Raw genomic sequence first — 16,741 nt, 5'->3', positions numbered from 1 at the left:
CTTAATAACAAAAATCCAAAGTTATTAACAATAGCAACCAGTTTGGTGCTGTCATTTCTTAGTGGTAATGTTGCAGGGAGTAGGCTTGCGGCAGAGCTATGCTGCACTGGTGAAAATGTGAGGTATGCGACCCTTTTGGATGAGAATCTGACAATTGCTAGTAATCTGACATCAAACTGGCCGTCCCACACGGCTACCCACTGCGGTAGTCTTTGTGATCAAGAAAGACTGGAAACCAGCCGAACATTCATGCAGGGACACAGGGACGAACATACAGACTACCACTGTCAGCGCAGGTTCGTACCTGCCCAGAACAAAGCACGGAGGTGGCTCCAGGGCACAGCCCAGTCTGAAATGAAAGGGAAGGGGAGGAGAGAAGGGAAGAGAAGAAAAGAGGCAGCAAGGAGCTTAACGTCTTTGCACAGGAAATGAGTGTTTTGCTAAGCAAACACAAAAGCTTTTAGAAATTCTGAACAGTGGCTGCAGGTCCAGTTTCCTTCAGGAAGCTCAGTGAGGTATGGCTTGGGCTCAGCCTGCCGTGGTCACCTCAACTGTTGGTGAGGGGACCCACGGTGTGCAGGTGATGCAGGTGGAAATAAACCATGGTTGTATACATTTGTCTTTGTCATTATGTAAATGTTTTGCAAAATCAAAACAAGAATAAATCAAAAAGGGAATAATCCCTGAGACATCAAAAACAAATGAACACAAATGAACTTCACTTTACATCAAGATGATCACAGAAGTCAGAACATTATTCCAGCGGAGCCTGTGTCGCAGTATCTGCGGTCACGTCTTCAAGAACGCAGCATTTCTCATCCAACAGTCTCCTTGATGTGTTATGAATAAAGTGTGTAAGCAGTGGTATCAGTGGTGTTAGGAACCAAGAATTTCAGCTTAAAAGAGAAGTTACCGATAAAATCAAGAGGAGGAAAGACCTGTCATCTTACAGTGGCCTTGGCATTACCAGTGCAACCTCAGCCCTCACCCTGTACCCAGCCTTAGCTCTGACCGCTGGTCAGGGCCAGAAGATGATCCAGCAGTAACGGCGAGGCACCAGGTTCACACTGAGGTCTCTTTCCTACAGGGATCAGGGCTCAGCCCAGATGTGAGGTGACACTCAGGCCACTCTCAGCTTTGCCGAGACGATGGGCAGTGGCGATCCCACGGGAGATGTGAGTGGCTCCTATAACCCAGGCAGGATGAGCTGAGCAGCCAAATAAAATACTAAACACTGTTTAAAAGCCAGAAGTCCACAGTGATACTTGAATAAAAGAAGCAAGCAAGAAAACTAACAAAAAGCAAAAATAAGAATTTTTTTTTTTGTACTGGGGATCGAGCTCAGGTCCTTGCACTTGTGCAGCATCCCCCGCAAATCTTAATGGGATGTGCCAGGCCATGAATCCAGCACTCTGAAAATGGGAAAAGGGAAAGAATCAAGCATTTATCTTGCATTTACTTTTCCCTTCCTTCAGGGAAAACCAAGGGCCCCACTGGCTACAGGGTGATTCCAGCTGCAGCAGTACTGCGGAAGGCTGTAGGGCGGGACAACGGCCTGACAGCTTCTAACGAGTCACGGACCCCGGCGCTGCCACCGGTGCAGGGGTCTCCACCAGGGACCAGGCTTTTGCTGTCTGGGGCCAGTGTCACCTACAGCACTGCCATCTGTGCACACGGGGCCACTGTGCCCACCTCCCCACAGTCCTGCCTGCATCTAATCAGCCTCCAGATCCAGCTCCCAACTTCCAGGAAGCAGTGAGGACAGAGCAACAACTGAACACTGCAGGGAGCGGTCAACCAAATCCATAAGACAGCTCATTCTCCACCATCACTGACTGGATTCTTCAAAGAGCCAGTGGAATATTAAAAGATGGGGGCAGGCTTCTACAATAAAAGAAACCTAACAAACCAAAGAGCCAGGCACAGTGGTGTGGGCCTGTACATCCAACTACTTGGGAGGCTGAGGCAGGAGGATCCCCTGATCTAGGAATTGGGAGACCAGCCTGGGCAACATAGCAAGACCCTGTGTCAAAAAAGAATTCATGACTAAAACAGAAAAGAAACCCATAACCAAGGACAGTGAGTGGACTTTGCTGGATCTTCATTTGAGTAAAACAAATACAAGACACATTTTGTGAAATCTGAGTATAAACTGGGTGAGCATCAGATGGTGTCAAAGAAGAACTGGTAAGTATTTTAGGTTTGGGAAGAAATCCAGCAACAAGGAGCCCTGGGCTGGGGATGCCAAAAGCTGCCAAAGGCAGCGACAAGGATGGAAAACAAGGCAAGGGAGTGGAGATCTCCAGGGTCCTCACCATCACGGCACCGAGACCCACACCGGAGTCAGCAGACCGCCAAGGAGTGGGAGAGAAACCAACAGTCCCGGAAAGACAGGAAAGCACCACAAGGTCAGTGTGCGTGTGCCCAAAGAGGACAATCGGCGAAGAGCACTTGGAAATCAGACAGAAGTCAAGAACTTAAAGATCAAGCTGGGTGTGGTGGCACACTCAGGAGGCTGAGGCAGGAGGGCTGTGAGTTCCAGGCCAAGCTGGGCTACACAGTGAGTTTAAGACCTGGACTATGCAATGGGACTGTCTTAAAAAAAAAAAAAGAATTTAGGGGCTAGGGGTTTAGCTCAGTGGTGCCGCCGCCTGCCTTGCAAGCACAAGGTCCTAAGTTTGATCCCCAGTACCAAAAAAAAAAAGAGAATTTAAAAATTAATATAAAGGACCGGGGAGGAGCTCAGTGGCAGAGTGCCTGCCTGGCATGCCTGAGGCACAGGGCTGATCCCCAGTGCCACAAATACAAAGCAAAACAAGAAGTTAACAGAAGGACCAGAAGATGAGGACATGGTCAGGAAGCACACTGAACACAGGGCAACTCACTCACACTTAGTAAACTGCTGGGCGGCAAACCAGAGACACTGCTTTATGCACCTGACAATTAAATGCCTGCCTCGCTCACTAAAGCATGGCCACAGCCACACGGCAAAGCAAGACAGAGACCGAACCCTTGGGACAGGGAGCAAAGAGGACAGCAAAAGGGTACTGCTTAGGGCTGTGGAAGGAAAACAGCACGGAAGAGTGGAGGTGGCCGGGTGTGGATGAGGAGGGAGAAGCGAGCGGGCTATCTTGGGAAATCTCAGGATAGCTGCTGGCCAAGGAGGGTGGGCACCCATTGCAGGAGCCACAGACATGGACCCTGCACACGGACCCCGCACAAAGACACACGGACCCCACTCATGGACCCCGCTCATGGGGACACATGGATCCCACACACGAGCACACCCCTCACACATGCACATGGACCCTGCACACACAGAGCTCGCACACTCATGCACAGTGGGCAGGCTCTGAGGAAGGGAGGTGCCACTCTGGCCCCGAGGGGAGAGGGCGGACGGTGGGGGGGGGTCCCCCAGGAACAGGCGGGCGACCTTGTTCTGTTGGCACACGCGTGCACCTGGCCTTTTTATTAATCCATCTCGGAAAAAGTTTCTCAGATGCTTCTTATAAAGCATGCTTTGTATTAGGAAGCAAAAATGTGTTTTATAAAAAAGTCAACAGTATACAAGATGTCCAAGTAAAAAGTAACAAATTCTCCCTTGGTTTCCCCACTCCTCCAGCCCAAAGGTAAGCGCTTTACATTTCGTCTCAGATTTCTTTCCTAATGTAAATACAGTGCAATAGAAGCAAGTGAAATGGTGCGTGTTTTCTTTGTGCACTCCCATGAAGTACTCATTTATCGAGGATCCTATCGTAGGAAATCCTGAGTCGGCCAGGTGCGGTGGTGCACTCAGTAGGCTGAGGCAGGAGGACCGAGTCCGAGGCCCGCCCGGGCTACGTGGCAGATGCTGCCTCAAAACAAGCAGGAAGAAGGAACGTGGGTGCCGGGCAGGGGCCACTCACCCACGCAGTCGCAGCACTCGTCCCACAGGGCGCCCAGGCACAGCATGCACTCCTTGCAGCACGAGCAGTTCCCCTCGCCGGGCCGGCACTGGCACAGCTCCTGCACACGAGACAAGCACAGCGGAAACGCTCAGGCTGAGCAACAGCCCCCGGCGTCTGCATCCGTAACAATGCCCTCCATGCAGCTGCACGCAGACTCATGAATGAGGGACCGCCACTCACGATGCAAAGTGCGTTTAGTTTCCTTCTGGACACATTCGTGAACATATACTGAATGCCTCCGTCTCATTGTGGAAGAAGGAGCCCGTGTATTTGAGAACCTGTGACTTCAAAACTCCACATCCCTGCAACACAAAACTCACTGCAAGAAAGAAACCTGCTTTCCGGCTATGGACTCGCCACACAGAGTCATCCACAGGCGTGGCTGCCATGGTCTCTCCCGTTATCAGGGCTGGCCTGGCCTGGGAAGGAGAGGAGGCCTGGGTGGACACACGCACACACGCGCACACTTCCATGGACCCGTGGTCCATTACACACTGCGCCTGCCGCTGTGGATTATTGACAAAGAAGGTGGCAGTAATTCTCCTGATATCTCCCTGGCCCCCGGCCCGGCTCTTCCGGCCCCTGCAGGGATGGCATCTGCTGCTGGGCCCTGGAATTCAGGCCACCGTGAGATTCTCTCTGCTCACAGAACTGGGTGCAAGTGACTGGCGCTTTCTGATTCAGGCCTCACGAAGCCCTGTGTGCACCCACGTTTTCTCTCGAACTCTGCCCAGCTGCCACGTGTACCCAGGACAGGGCTGTGGGGCAGGTCAGGCTGCAGAAGCCACCCAAGGTCAGCAGACTCTGAGCGGCCACAGCTGACGACCCACCCAGGGCGGCGGCTGGAACACCAAGCACCTGCAGTCAGACCTGAAGAGGCCCGGCCCAGCCCAGCCACGGCTTCCCTCCGAAGAGTGCCTCATTTCTCAGTCTGCTACCTTGCCTGGTCCCTCTCTCCCTGGACTAGCTTCTAGGCTCTGGCGCTGCTGCGTGAACCACGTGGCCTCTCCCCTCCTAGGCTCTAGCCAAAGGCTCAAGCTCAGTCCGAGTCTCACCAAAGGCAGCAGGTGTGGGGCCCAGGCACCATCCACCTCCGTCAGGAGCTCCAACAGTGGCGACTGGGAGGCCACTCACAGGCACAGGCCAGGTCAGTGCGTGACCACTTGGCCCTAACAAAGCACTGGCTCCTGGTCCAGTCCCTCTAGCAGGTGGAGGCGTTCTTAGCCCGGACGATGACCTTGGTGATGCAGTGAGCTTCAGCCACTCACTTCTGGCCCAACAAGTCCTGTCTGAAACAAAACAATGCCTGTCTTCTATACCCTGCCTGCTCGTATTAGATCCGAGTCTCTCGTGAAACCGTGGCCGGCATAAATCACCCTCAGGCTCCTCACCACTATCCTTCTGGTATGAGGAGCAGGCGCTCCCCTCCTGGTTGTCCAAAGGCTTAAAATTAGAGTGGCCTAAGTCTGGATACAGACACACTATCAGTCAGTGTGCTACTTTCAGACGACTTCAACAATTTCAGGAAGATTTTAAATGCTTTAAAAAAGTGACCAATGCTATACAGCCATTGTTTCTCTGATACTGTGCGCTGGACATAATATTTGTCCTGATTAAATTCATCTCAGGCATCTCTACACTACTGGAGTCGCCCATCATAGGGGATGACATTTTTTGTTTTATTTTATTTATTTATTTATTTTTGGTTTTTTGAGACAGGATCTCATTAGGGTTCAGGCTTGCCTAGAACACACTCCGTATTCCAGGCTGGCTGGCTGAGAACTCATGGTTCCTGCCTCAGCCTCCTGAGTGCTAAGATTACAGGAACACATCCATGCCACAGGCTTCTGTGCCTGTGGGCAGCATTCCATGGCACACACATCTGCCAGCTTGGCCAGGCTTGGGCCTGGGGTTTGGCCGCAGCTCAGGGCTGGAGAGGGCCCTGGGCTTGATCCTCACCCCTGGACAAACGAATACATAAAATAAAAAGAGAGCGAGAAGAACCATGAGGGCAGGGTCTTACAGTGAAACACAGAGCATAGTTACAGCCCCAAACCTGGGTACAAGGGGTGTACAGCACCTGCCCAGCAAGCAAGAAGAAAGCGACAGGCCCGACTGGCTGCTGCTCTAGAAAACAGGGCTGCAGAGCTCTACTTCCTAACCTGTTCCTCACGACTGCCTGCCTGCCTTGCCTCGCCTCTGGAGTGAGAGAAGTTTTCTGTACACATATTTTTAAAAGGCATCAGTTAAGGGTGCCGATACTTTGTGTCTCTTAGTTTTATAAAGGTTGTCACTCAGTGGAAAGAAACATTCTTAGTCACAAGAAATTTAAATTTACATTACGCACAGACAAGCCCTTTACTCTCACAGGTCCTTGTATTTACATTAAAGAGAAACAAATTAGAAAAGCAACACATTTATTCAAAGAATATAATGTTTCTTTCTGCAGCTTCCAAATGGCAGCTTACTGAATGAATCTCTGCATCTGATGCTAAATTTAAAAGCAGGCCAGCCCCCTGGCGTCCATTAGCAAGCGGTCTTCAGAGTGCTCATCTCCCTGTTGTGCCAGGTTGTCGGGATTTTACTTGGAAAGAGATAGCATGCGTGCTGCCGCGGGACTCCTGCTAAGCAGTGGGATCTGAAGACCAGCAGCCCAAGCTTGCGCGAGAGCCCTGCAGAGTCGCAGGAGCCCTTGACCGATCCATGATGTGGTGACGCCAAGTGACAGCCATCAGGAGACGGCAGGTGGCTTCCGGAGGACAGACAAAATCCATGGTCAGCGTTTAGTTGTGCCAGGTGTGGCAGCACATGCCTGTGACCCGGTGCTCTGGTTCAATACCCAGAATCACAGGAAAAAAAAGAGTTCAGTCATCAAAATCACTGCTAAAAGTAGTTAGATGCAAGCAACCATATCTTAGCGAGTATTTGCCTTTCCACCTCACTAAAAAATAAAAAAGACTTCTGTCTTAACAAAACTTAAACGCATACATTTTAGTAACTTGAGTAAACATGCCACCAAACATGCCCAACACTCCCAGTGCTCTGCAGGTCACAGCGGCGACCTTTGTAGGAGACCAGGGAGAGTGAGAGCCTCCGGCCCCTGTTCAGTGTGCACCGGTGCCTTCTCTAGTTTCAAAGGCACGCTAGTCACTTTCCCAGAGGAAAGCGCTGCACCGGCGAGTTGACGGATGTCATTCAGGATCTGAGAGGTCTCACTGCAAACAAGAGAGAAGAAATGTACGGCAGCATTTGCTTTACGACTGTCGTTCTTAAAGCAAGAAACAGACAGAAGCAGTGGGTTCCACGTGCTCACCAGGCACAGTTCATGGAGGGCTTTGGCTTCTCCCCTCTCCACACTTCACAGCACAGACTTGAATGGCGCTTGGCCATGGATGCATTTGGAAGCCTGTGCTTTCAATGTTTTGGCAGCAAGCAAACTATGGTTAGCATAAATGTTCCCAAATATAGAAAACACTTGCAAAGTGCTTTGAACTCAAGTATTGGAAATAAATACAAAAGAGAAACAACTCAAAATGTAACTGTGTTGAATCAAGGGTTGCATAAAAAAATTACCCCATCTAAATCAAGTAGACTCTTTTATTTAGGGCACTTAAAAAGAAAACTTCACCTTTAGATATTTCAGCTATGAGGACAAAAATAAATGCATAACCAGAAAGCCTAGAGTAAAAAGAAATGCTTTGCCAGATGTGGTGGTGCATATCTGAATAGTCCCAGCTATTCAGGAAGCTGAGGCAGGAGGATCATTTGAGGTCAAGAGTTCTAGAGTAGCCTGGGCTCAGAGCTCAAAGAAAAAAAACTGGGGGGGGGGGGGGGCCCTGGGGATTTAGCTCAGTGGTGCCACCACCTGCCTCGCAAGTGCAAGGTCCTGAGTTCGATCCTTGATACCAAAAAAAAAAGCCAACCAAATTCCTCCTACTCCAGTAAATTCTTATGTATTTCTAACAAAATAATGATTATGACTTTAAAAACTAAGCATTTCACTATTATAAAGATCTGTCACTATAATTTAATAGCTGGATGATAGCACACCCAACATGCTCTTAAGTTCTTCACCTCTTCCATACCATGCCCACCTTCTCACCTCCAGAACCCCCAGCTTCTATGAACTATCTCTGTGCCTCAAAATCTTGCTTCTTAAGCAGAGCATACAGGAGCTGAAATGCAGACTTTTCTTTGGACTCGGTTATTTACATATTTTCCAAACCTCTCCATGACTAAACTTGGGTGGGTTCGGTCACGTGGAGCATGTGGTCAAACCAAACACTGTTAACAGAAGTCTAAAATAGAGACTGACTCAAAGCTTCCAAGAGCCCCCCGCCTGTCTCCTCCAGAGCTCCCAGGTGCTTTCTGTCTACACTAAACTCAGTGTTTTACATGCGTTATTCGGAACCTCACGGAGCGCCCCAGCCAAGGTAGTTACCATTCTCATTTATCAAGTGAAGTTGTGAAATTCACACACTGTTCAGTTAGTAAGTGGCTGGTTTGATTCCAGCTGTAGTTAGATATTCCAATGTAATAAATATAAAGCTTCTTTCTCACAAGCTTAACACTGCAATGTACTCGTCTGCCTGTCTGTCTTTATCCCCACCCCAGCAGTACAGGGCTTGAACCCAGGGCCTTTGCACTGAGCTACACAACCACCTCTTATTTTTATTTCTCAGACAGGGTCTCACTAAGTTGCCCAGGCTGGATTCAAACTTGTGACCTTCCTGGCTCAGCCTCCCACAGTGCTGAAATAATTAAGATACTTTCTTGTGTTTTCCATTGTTAGGGTTTTGGTTACTTAAGAAATCGAGTTTTGCCAGGGATTTAGCTCAGTGGTGCCACACCTGCCTCACAAGCGCAAGGTCCTGAGTTTGATCCCCCCAGTACCTGCCTCCAAAACAAAAAGATTATTTAAATGTTGACTTGTTATAAAATGTTTTCAACAATCACTTTATAATTGTTTAAATGAACACTTATTTGGCCGGGGATTTGGTTTAGTGGTTCTGCCTCTGCCACTTGCCTCGCAAGCACAAAGATCCGAGTTCGATCCCTGGTACCAAAAAAAAAAAAAAATCACACATAAATGAACACTTATTATCTCACATTATAACACACTATGTATATAGTATATATCTGGGACTGGAAAGGTATATATCAGAAGACAAAACCTGCAGTGAGTCAAAGCTTTAATGTTAAGTTTAGAGTTAAAACTACAAACAAGGTAGGCTGGGGATTTAGCTCAGAGGTTCCACCGCCTGCCTCGCAAGCTAAAGACCCGAGTTCGATCCCCGGTACCAAAAAAAAACAACTACATACAAGGTAACCAACAGGAAATCTGTTTTATACAATGTACACTGTATCTAGACCTTAAACATATAAAATGATCAGAATTTTTAACGTCTCTTTCTATTTGGTCCCGCCACTTAAGACTTGGTCTACGTCTAAACAAGCATTTTGTTATTGTATAAATGAGACACACATATATATTGGGAAATAAGTCTATGTGTGCTTAGCAACAGTGCTCCCTAAGCTCTTGGACATCCAAAGACAGCCTTTGGCTCTGGTCAGTGCTGTTACACTGTGGAAACCTGTCAAAGGGATCTAGATTCTGCCTTAGCAGTAAAACTAAGTGAATATACGGGAGAGGTTTCTATATAGCTGTGATGCTAGTTATTGCTAGGCTCATGGTATATTAAATGCAGTTATGTTCCCCAAGTGTACAAGCCCTCAGAAATATAAAACTTAGGAGAACACCTTACCATACAAGCAAAAGTGTTCACAGTGATGGATTTTCCGGGCTTATGTTTGTGACTGTAATGGAACTGCATTATGACAGTTCCAAGTCCCTCAACAGCCCAATGGGACAGTCATGCATGTGCCACTGGTGGTTCCAGTTGGCAGGAATGACTGAATTCAAATCAGAGCTGCCTGGCAGTGAGACATGTGAACTACAACCTCATTATGACATGTTAGCATGGGTATAAAACAAAGCTTAAGCACCAGGCTTGCTGTCTTTGTCCTTTTTTCCAGACTACAGAGATGATGGTTCATCAAACAACAAAAGCCATCTTTCATTGTCTCCTTTAGATCAGCAGGGGGTGACCTCAGATCCCTAGCCAGTCAAGATGCCCACCCTCCTAGCCTGAAGCAGTTATAACAAGGTGGACCCCTGGTCCTCATACGCCTAAGAATACAGATCGAAGCCTTGAGGGGAGTGAGATAGGACAGAAGTAAGCTAGGTAGAAAGGAGACAAGGAAAATCATAACTAAAAATTGTACTTTTAAGATTTAGTTCTGTGACTGCAACCTTGTGACCCAAAATAACTTCAGGTGTCCACATCAGCATCCCCTCAGTTCCATGCAGACTCCTTTCCTACCAGACCCATCACACCCAAAATTCCTCAGGAAAACTCAAAGTCCATACGTTGACTTCATGGAGAAAGCACAGAGCAGGAACCTGATCCTAAGATAAAGGAACTGGTTGAAAGAATTCAAAGAACGCTAAATTAACCATCTTAAAACAAACCAACTGACCTGTACCAGTTGGGTGGGCCAGCACCCTTCTGGGCGTGGCCACCTGTGCCTGCAGTTTCCACCTCCTCAAGTGAAGCAGAACTGTTCCAGTCCCAGGAGATACACACTCCTCTCTCAAGGGCCCACTCCATTTCTTGGAGTGTGTGCTTTAAATTTCTGCCCAGTAAAGCCCTTCAGGCCTCCTATCGAGCATCCTGAGAATTCCTTTTCCACAACGGTAGTCAGTGAACCTGGGATGGGTGGATCAGGCTCCCCATCTCAGCTCCAGGGAGCCCTCGGACCCTGTCCTGCGACAGTGCTACACTAGGTAATCACAAGGTTTAATACTTTCATGAGGGAAAGAGGTAAACACATTAAACAGAAAGTGAAGCTACTTTTTTGCACTGTCCTCTACCAACAGGCCCGGTGTACCCAGAACCCCACAAGCTGTCTTCGAGCTGACACAGAGTGAACATCTGGAAGTCTGGAGAGTTCTGGCCCAGAGGCTAATCATATTCAAAACATATTTTACACAACCATATTAGGGCAAACCTCGAGTATGACAGAATCTCAATTTCTGAATGCCAGAAAACAGAGATTTTATTTAACTATCTAATCAACTTAAAGAAAGACCTTACCCTACAGACAACTAACATTCTGGTGAGAACCTAATCCTCTATGTAAAACGAACTAGGGGGACAGTTTCCTAACACTACTACTAGACTTTACAAGTTGAGATTTATCTTAACACAAACATCCAAACCAGAGTTGGTGGTGCATAGGCCCGTAATCCCAACACTCTGGGAGGCTGAGGTAGGAGGACTGCCAGTTCCACCCCAACATGAGCAGTTCAGTGACTTTGCAAGACTCTGTCTTAAAATAAAACATCAAAAAAGGACTGGGGATATGACTTAGTGTGAAGGTCCTGGGTTCAAACTCTAAACACACACACATACACACACACAAACTCTCCAAATTTCCAGGTCAGAAATGGAAGCTACTAAATTGAGGAAGAATCTTGTTTATATTCTGGTGCTCGGGAACTGATAAATATTCCCATTCTCTAACAGTTGCCAAGATGGGAGGAAGGGTGGTTAGATCTGTTGCTAACACAAGGAAACAGCACTGAAGCAACTGCACAGATTGAGGGAGAGGGACTCAGAGGGCCAGGCCTGAAGTCTGAGCCCAGAAGCTTAGCTGGCCACACTGAGTCTCAGTTGCTGGGTGATAAAAGGGAACAGCATTCCCAGGAATTTCCCCTTGTAGGTTCTGGCATCCAAATGGGAAAATGAATATGGAAATGCTTTGCTGACCCAGCAATGCCATGCGTAGGAAACTGCTCAGGAGAGATGAGCACACAGGTCCTTACAAAAGCCGCACAGGAGAGTAGGTACCAATTTCCTGACAGTCACCGGAAACGGGAAAAGCCCCACCTCCATCGCCTGGTGGACCGACGCGTGACGAGTGGCCCGTGGCGCATGCGCACTAGGGACCGGCGCTCAGCGAGGGGGAGGAGCCCCCCCACGTGGCCACCGACGCTGCAGTCAGGGGCCCAGGGTGGAGGCGGCGGGCGACAGTCTCCGTCCTGCCCGCAGATGTGCAACTGCACACCAGAAAGAGCGAGTGATCTCCCAGGAAACCTGGCCAGAAAGCGCTCTGCAAGGTCAGCGACGCTTCCTTTCATTCTAGAAATCCATTCTTGGGCAGGGGATTTAGCTCAGTGGTTTCGCCGCCTGCTGCGCAAGCTCAAGGACCCGCGTTCGATCCCCGGTACCAATAAATAAATAAATAAATAAATAAATAAATATCCATTCTTAAAAAAAATAAACCACAACTGCAAACTAAAAGCTTATCTCAATGAGAGCTGGCATTAAAGTGGCAGAGGAGAATATTTCTAACTCTGAAAACACATCCCTCTATCTGACCTTTGGGCAACACAGCCTTTATACACGAACAAATGCTTTTGTTCTTACAAAGAAACAAAACAATGTTAATGAAAAATATAGAATACAAAAGCTCCTATTGTTAAAAAGAATCACCTAAATATAGAATAAAGACCTAGAAGGAATTATATCAAAATATTCAGGAGAATCTGTGTTTGGATGATAGGGCTATGAGTGATTTGTTCTCCTTTCTGCTTCTGCGTATTTTCTAACTTTTTGAGTGGAAAATATTTTTATAATGACATTTACTTCTATAGTATGACTTCTTTTTTTTTTTTTTGGTACCGGGGATTGAACTCGGGACATTTTGCTTTCGAGGCAGGCGGCGGAACTACTGAGCTAAATCCCCGGCCCTATGACTTAAGATCCAGCTTAATTAATGTTTGTACAATAAAAAGGGTACTAAAACCCACAAATTTAAATTAAAAGCCTAGTGTGGTGGCACACAGCCGCAATCTCAGCACTCTGGGAGGCTGAGACAGGAGACTCCTAAGTTCAAGCACATGCTTGCTAGGCAACTTAGCAAGACCCTGTCTCAAAATAAAAAATAAAAAAAGCTGTTGATACTGCTCAGTGAGAAGGCCCCAACTTCAATTTCTGGTACTGGAAAAAATGAAATTAAGCAAACTCTAAATATCTGTAATATCTTGATCTAAAATAAAAGGAATGTAAGAACAAATCTAATTAAGTAAATGTGTACTGTGTAAGCGTCAGTAAGTAATGTAACATTAGACTGCAACTATGCTGACATGGCTTTCACAACCTCTACTTAGGTCAAATGGGCATTTAATAAAAACAAGTAAAATGTCCTCAAATAATTACCCTTTATTCAAAACCAACATAACTATAATCAGCTTTGGGTACAGCGAATGTGCTCGGAGCTATCAGTGCTATGACGAGAACATCACACAGTCCTGAATGTGGGAACAGAAATATCCACCCAACCTCACTGGCATGCTGTTCTTATTTCTTTTTCTGTTTGTTCAGTTTTGTTTTAAAGAGTCCATTTTAATCATTTAAATTATTTACAATACAGTAACACGGACTCATCTTCCCCTGCTTACCCCGTACTGGGAATTGAACTCAGGGCCTCAAGTTTGCCAGGCATGCGCTGCATGGCTGAGCTACATCCCCAGCCCAGAGTCATCTTTTATAAACATGGTGTTTTAAAAACTCATGAAATGATGCTTCAAGTAATACATGAAATATACTGATAATTTTTTTCAGTGCTCAAAACTTTTCCCCCACATGACAATAGGCTCTAGACAAAAGTATATGGTTCTTATGGTTCTTCTTTCTTTCTTTTTTTTGGTACCAGGGATCGAACTCGGGTCCTTGCGCTTGCGCAGCAGGAGGTGAAACCACTGAGCTAAATCCCCAGCCCTATGATTCTTATTTTTAACTGATGGGTAAACTTCTGTCCTGAAGAGAATATGAATTTCAGTGAATCTTTCTGGCCGAGTAAACCAGTGCACAAGTTCACACATGTACGGGAGCCAGAAAACATCCCACTGGTGTCTATTTCCTGCATAAACCTGGCCACAAAACTCTAACGATGCAGGGCCGGGGATTTAGCTCAGTGGTTCTGGTGCCTGCCTCGCAAGCGCAACCCAGTCACCTTTATTTAAAGTGACCCGGCCGGGTGAGTGGACAGACACAGACAGGACCAGCCGTGCATGCGTTCGGGCTCAGCCCAGCTGGGAGCACCTGGGGTTTGATCTACCACCGCTTCATGAGAGTCTGGATCCTTCAGGGTCTGGGACGTGCCACTCTGGCAAACTGTGACAGCCGAGCAGGTGACGCAGCAGTGGGCACAAGCATCCATGTCTCATGTGAGCAGCAGGGACAGCTGTGAAGACCTGGGGCACAGGGCCTTCCTCGCCCCTCCCCAGTCCTGGCAGGCCTGGCCCACCTGTGCATCCACTTGGCAACATTCACGGTTGGGAGCATGTTTGCGAGAGAAAACGTATTACCTGGTGTAAGCCAAAGCATCACCAGCGCAGCAACAAATAGAGACCCTGCCACAAGAAACTAAGGGGGATCTTACTTTGCATTAAGGGAAAAAGGAAGAGAAAGTTAATTTTTTAGTTTACTGTAATTAAGAAAGCTATAAAGTCACCTGGACTATTTGTATTTTTTTTTTGGTACCAGGGATTGAACTCGGGTCCTTGCGGTTGTGAGGTAGGCAGTGGAACCATTGAGCTAAATCTCTGGCCACTATTTGTATTTTTAACATAAGACAAAATACAGCTTAACAACTAGAACTGTTAATGTAAAATAAAGTGTTTTAAAATTCTAACTTGTTTCAGAAAACTTAACATTTAATTTTTAATGTAAAGTACTGGCGATCAGCTGAGCACCTAAAAGTACTACCTAAATGTCAGGTAAGCAGGAAGCGCTAGGCCAATGCACCAATAACCTGTGAACCTGTGCTTGGCTGTTTTCATGAAATAAAATGTTTAGATCTTCCTAAAAATGATCATGAATATTACCCAAAAGTACTTACAAAGCAGTATGACCTTTTCCATTCTTAGTTAAGAAAGTGCCTGGAGAATTCCAAGGGTTATGGTCAGGATTCCGAGTGTCCCTCAAAAGCATGTGTTGAAGGTTTGGTCTCCAACCTATGGTGCCATCAGGAAGTGGTGGAACCTTTAGGAGGCGGGGCCTGGAGGGAGGGCCTTGAGTTGCTAGGGGTGTGGCCTTAAGGGGATACCAGGGCTCCGCCCTTTCCTGTCTCTCTTTGCTTCTTCGCTTCCAGTGCCGACACAGCTCCCCCCCCCCCCCCCCCCCCGCAACGGGGCCAAGGGACCATGGACCAAACGTCCAAAACCGTGGGCCAAAATAACCCTTTCCTCCTTAAGCTGATTGCCTCAGGTATTTTTTCATAGTGACAGAAAGCTAACACACCAGGCTAGAGTATAATACTGACCCACATTTTTAAAGGTCTTTTTAAAAAAACACTACAGGGCCGGGGATTTAGCTCAGCAGTTCCATCGCCTGCCTCGCAAGTGCAAGGTCCTGAGTTTGATCCCCGGTACCAAAAAATTAGTTAATTAATTAATTAAAAACCAGTACAAATAGTAAATATCTTACTAGAAGCAAAATGTGCTATAACAATTTCTCCCCAAGACAGAATAGCTAAACCACTCGTTATACAAGTAAGGAAGGACCAGGACAACAGTTTTACTTTCTTGATGTTTAAAATTAGGTTTCTTTCCTGTCAGAGGCACAAAATAAATATTTACAGAGGGACCACCCTGTAGGAGTGGCAGGAATGACTAGTGCCTTGTAACCCTTCTGGTAAAAAATATTTATAAAACTATGAGCTTCCAGGGCAAACTTCTTTACTCAGTTAGTTCATGAGTGCAGAGGGGTCAGCAGAACAAATGCCTTGACTTATCCTCCTGGTGCAACATTTCAACACTACAGATGCTGTTAACACCACACAGAACAGAGCTCTGAGTTCTGAGGGAAGTAGTATCTCCTTTTAAATTTCTATAGCATTGCAGCTTTGTCTTTCTTAGAATATTTAACCCCCCATTAGTCACTTTAGTATACTTGTCAGAAAGTTCAAAGAACAGCTACTGCTATTTCTTTGTAAAATGTCAACACACACATGCCCTGCTGTGTAGGGGGCCTTGCTGGTGACATCACGCGACTCAGAGGAGAGCAAGGCTTCGGCACTGTCCAGCCTCTTCTGGGCCACAGGCCACTCTGAGAACTTCTTGGAAGTCATGGGCCTTTCCTGAGTTAGGAATACAACCCTGGGGATGCTCTGAAGTCATTAGGAGGCCCCAGCATCCAGGTAACAACTGCTGGCATGGGAAGTGCAAAGAGCTGATCCATTTCTCAGCAAAAAGAAGGGGCTAAAAAGAGGGTGGTAAGGCTCAAGTTTCCATCAGACCAATCATGTTATCCTCACATTGAAGCAGAGAAGAAGCAGGCTTGTACAGGCCAGCTGCCCACCGGCACTCAGCAAGAAAACCGGCCAATACAAACAACTTGAAAGCCCTCTCCAGAGGAATGAGCTGCCCCAGAGCAGAGGACCCACTCCCGATCCCAGACCTCCCCACCCTGAGTGAGTCCTCCAGCTCCTGACCACAGTGGGACTCGGGAGCAGGAGACAGGGGTATACACAGGCACTGAAACTCCCACAGTATCCTCAGAGAGGTCTAAGAAAAGGATCTTAGACAAAACAAGAAAACAGCATCACTATGAACAAATAACAAGCAATCAATAAGAACTCTTCAAATTTAAGTCATTGCTAAAATGAAAAAAAGAATCAGTAGAAAGTGTGCAAAAGTAAGCCCAAAGAAATTTCCAGAATGAAGC

The 16,741-nt window shown here is 47.0% G+C and overlaps 1 protein-coding gene across 7 annotated transcripts in view; it reads right to left on the bottom strand.

Annotated features, from left to right (window-relative positions):
* Twsg1 (twisted gastrulation BMP signaling modulator 1) overlaps positions 1 to 16,741 on the bottom strand; it is a 34,121-nt gene that overhangs the window by 8,119 nt on the left and 9,261 nt on the right. For all 7 annotated transcript variants that reach the window (XM_087190047.1, XM_021265249.2, XM_004853235.3 and 4 more), the window contains exon 3: positions 3,906 to 4,005. In XM_087190047.1, coding sequence (XP_087046173.1) covers positions 3,906 to 4,005 — 100 coding nt within the window. The remainder of the gene's footprint in view (positions 1 to 3,905; positions 4,006 to 16,741) is intronic.

This window comes from Heterocephalus glaber, unplaced genomic scaffold (genome assembly GCF_053883595.1).
Source record: "Heterocephalus glaber isolate CG9 unplaced genomic scaffold, H.glaber_assembly_v1.0 deba00000331, whole genome shotgun sequence".
Taxonomy (NCBI): Eukaryota; Metazoa; Chordata; class Mammalia; order Rodentia; family Bathyergidae; genus Heterocephalus; species Heterocephalus glaber.
Note: the sequence above shows the minus strand (reverse complement) of the source record. Positions and strands in the feature narration are given on the sequence as shown.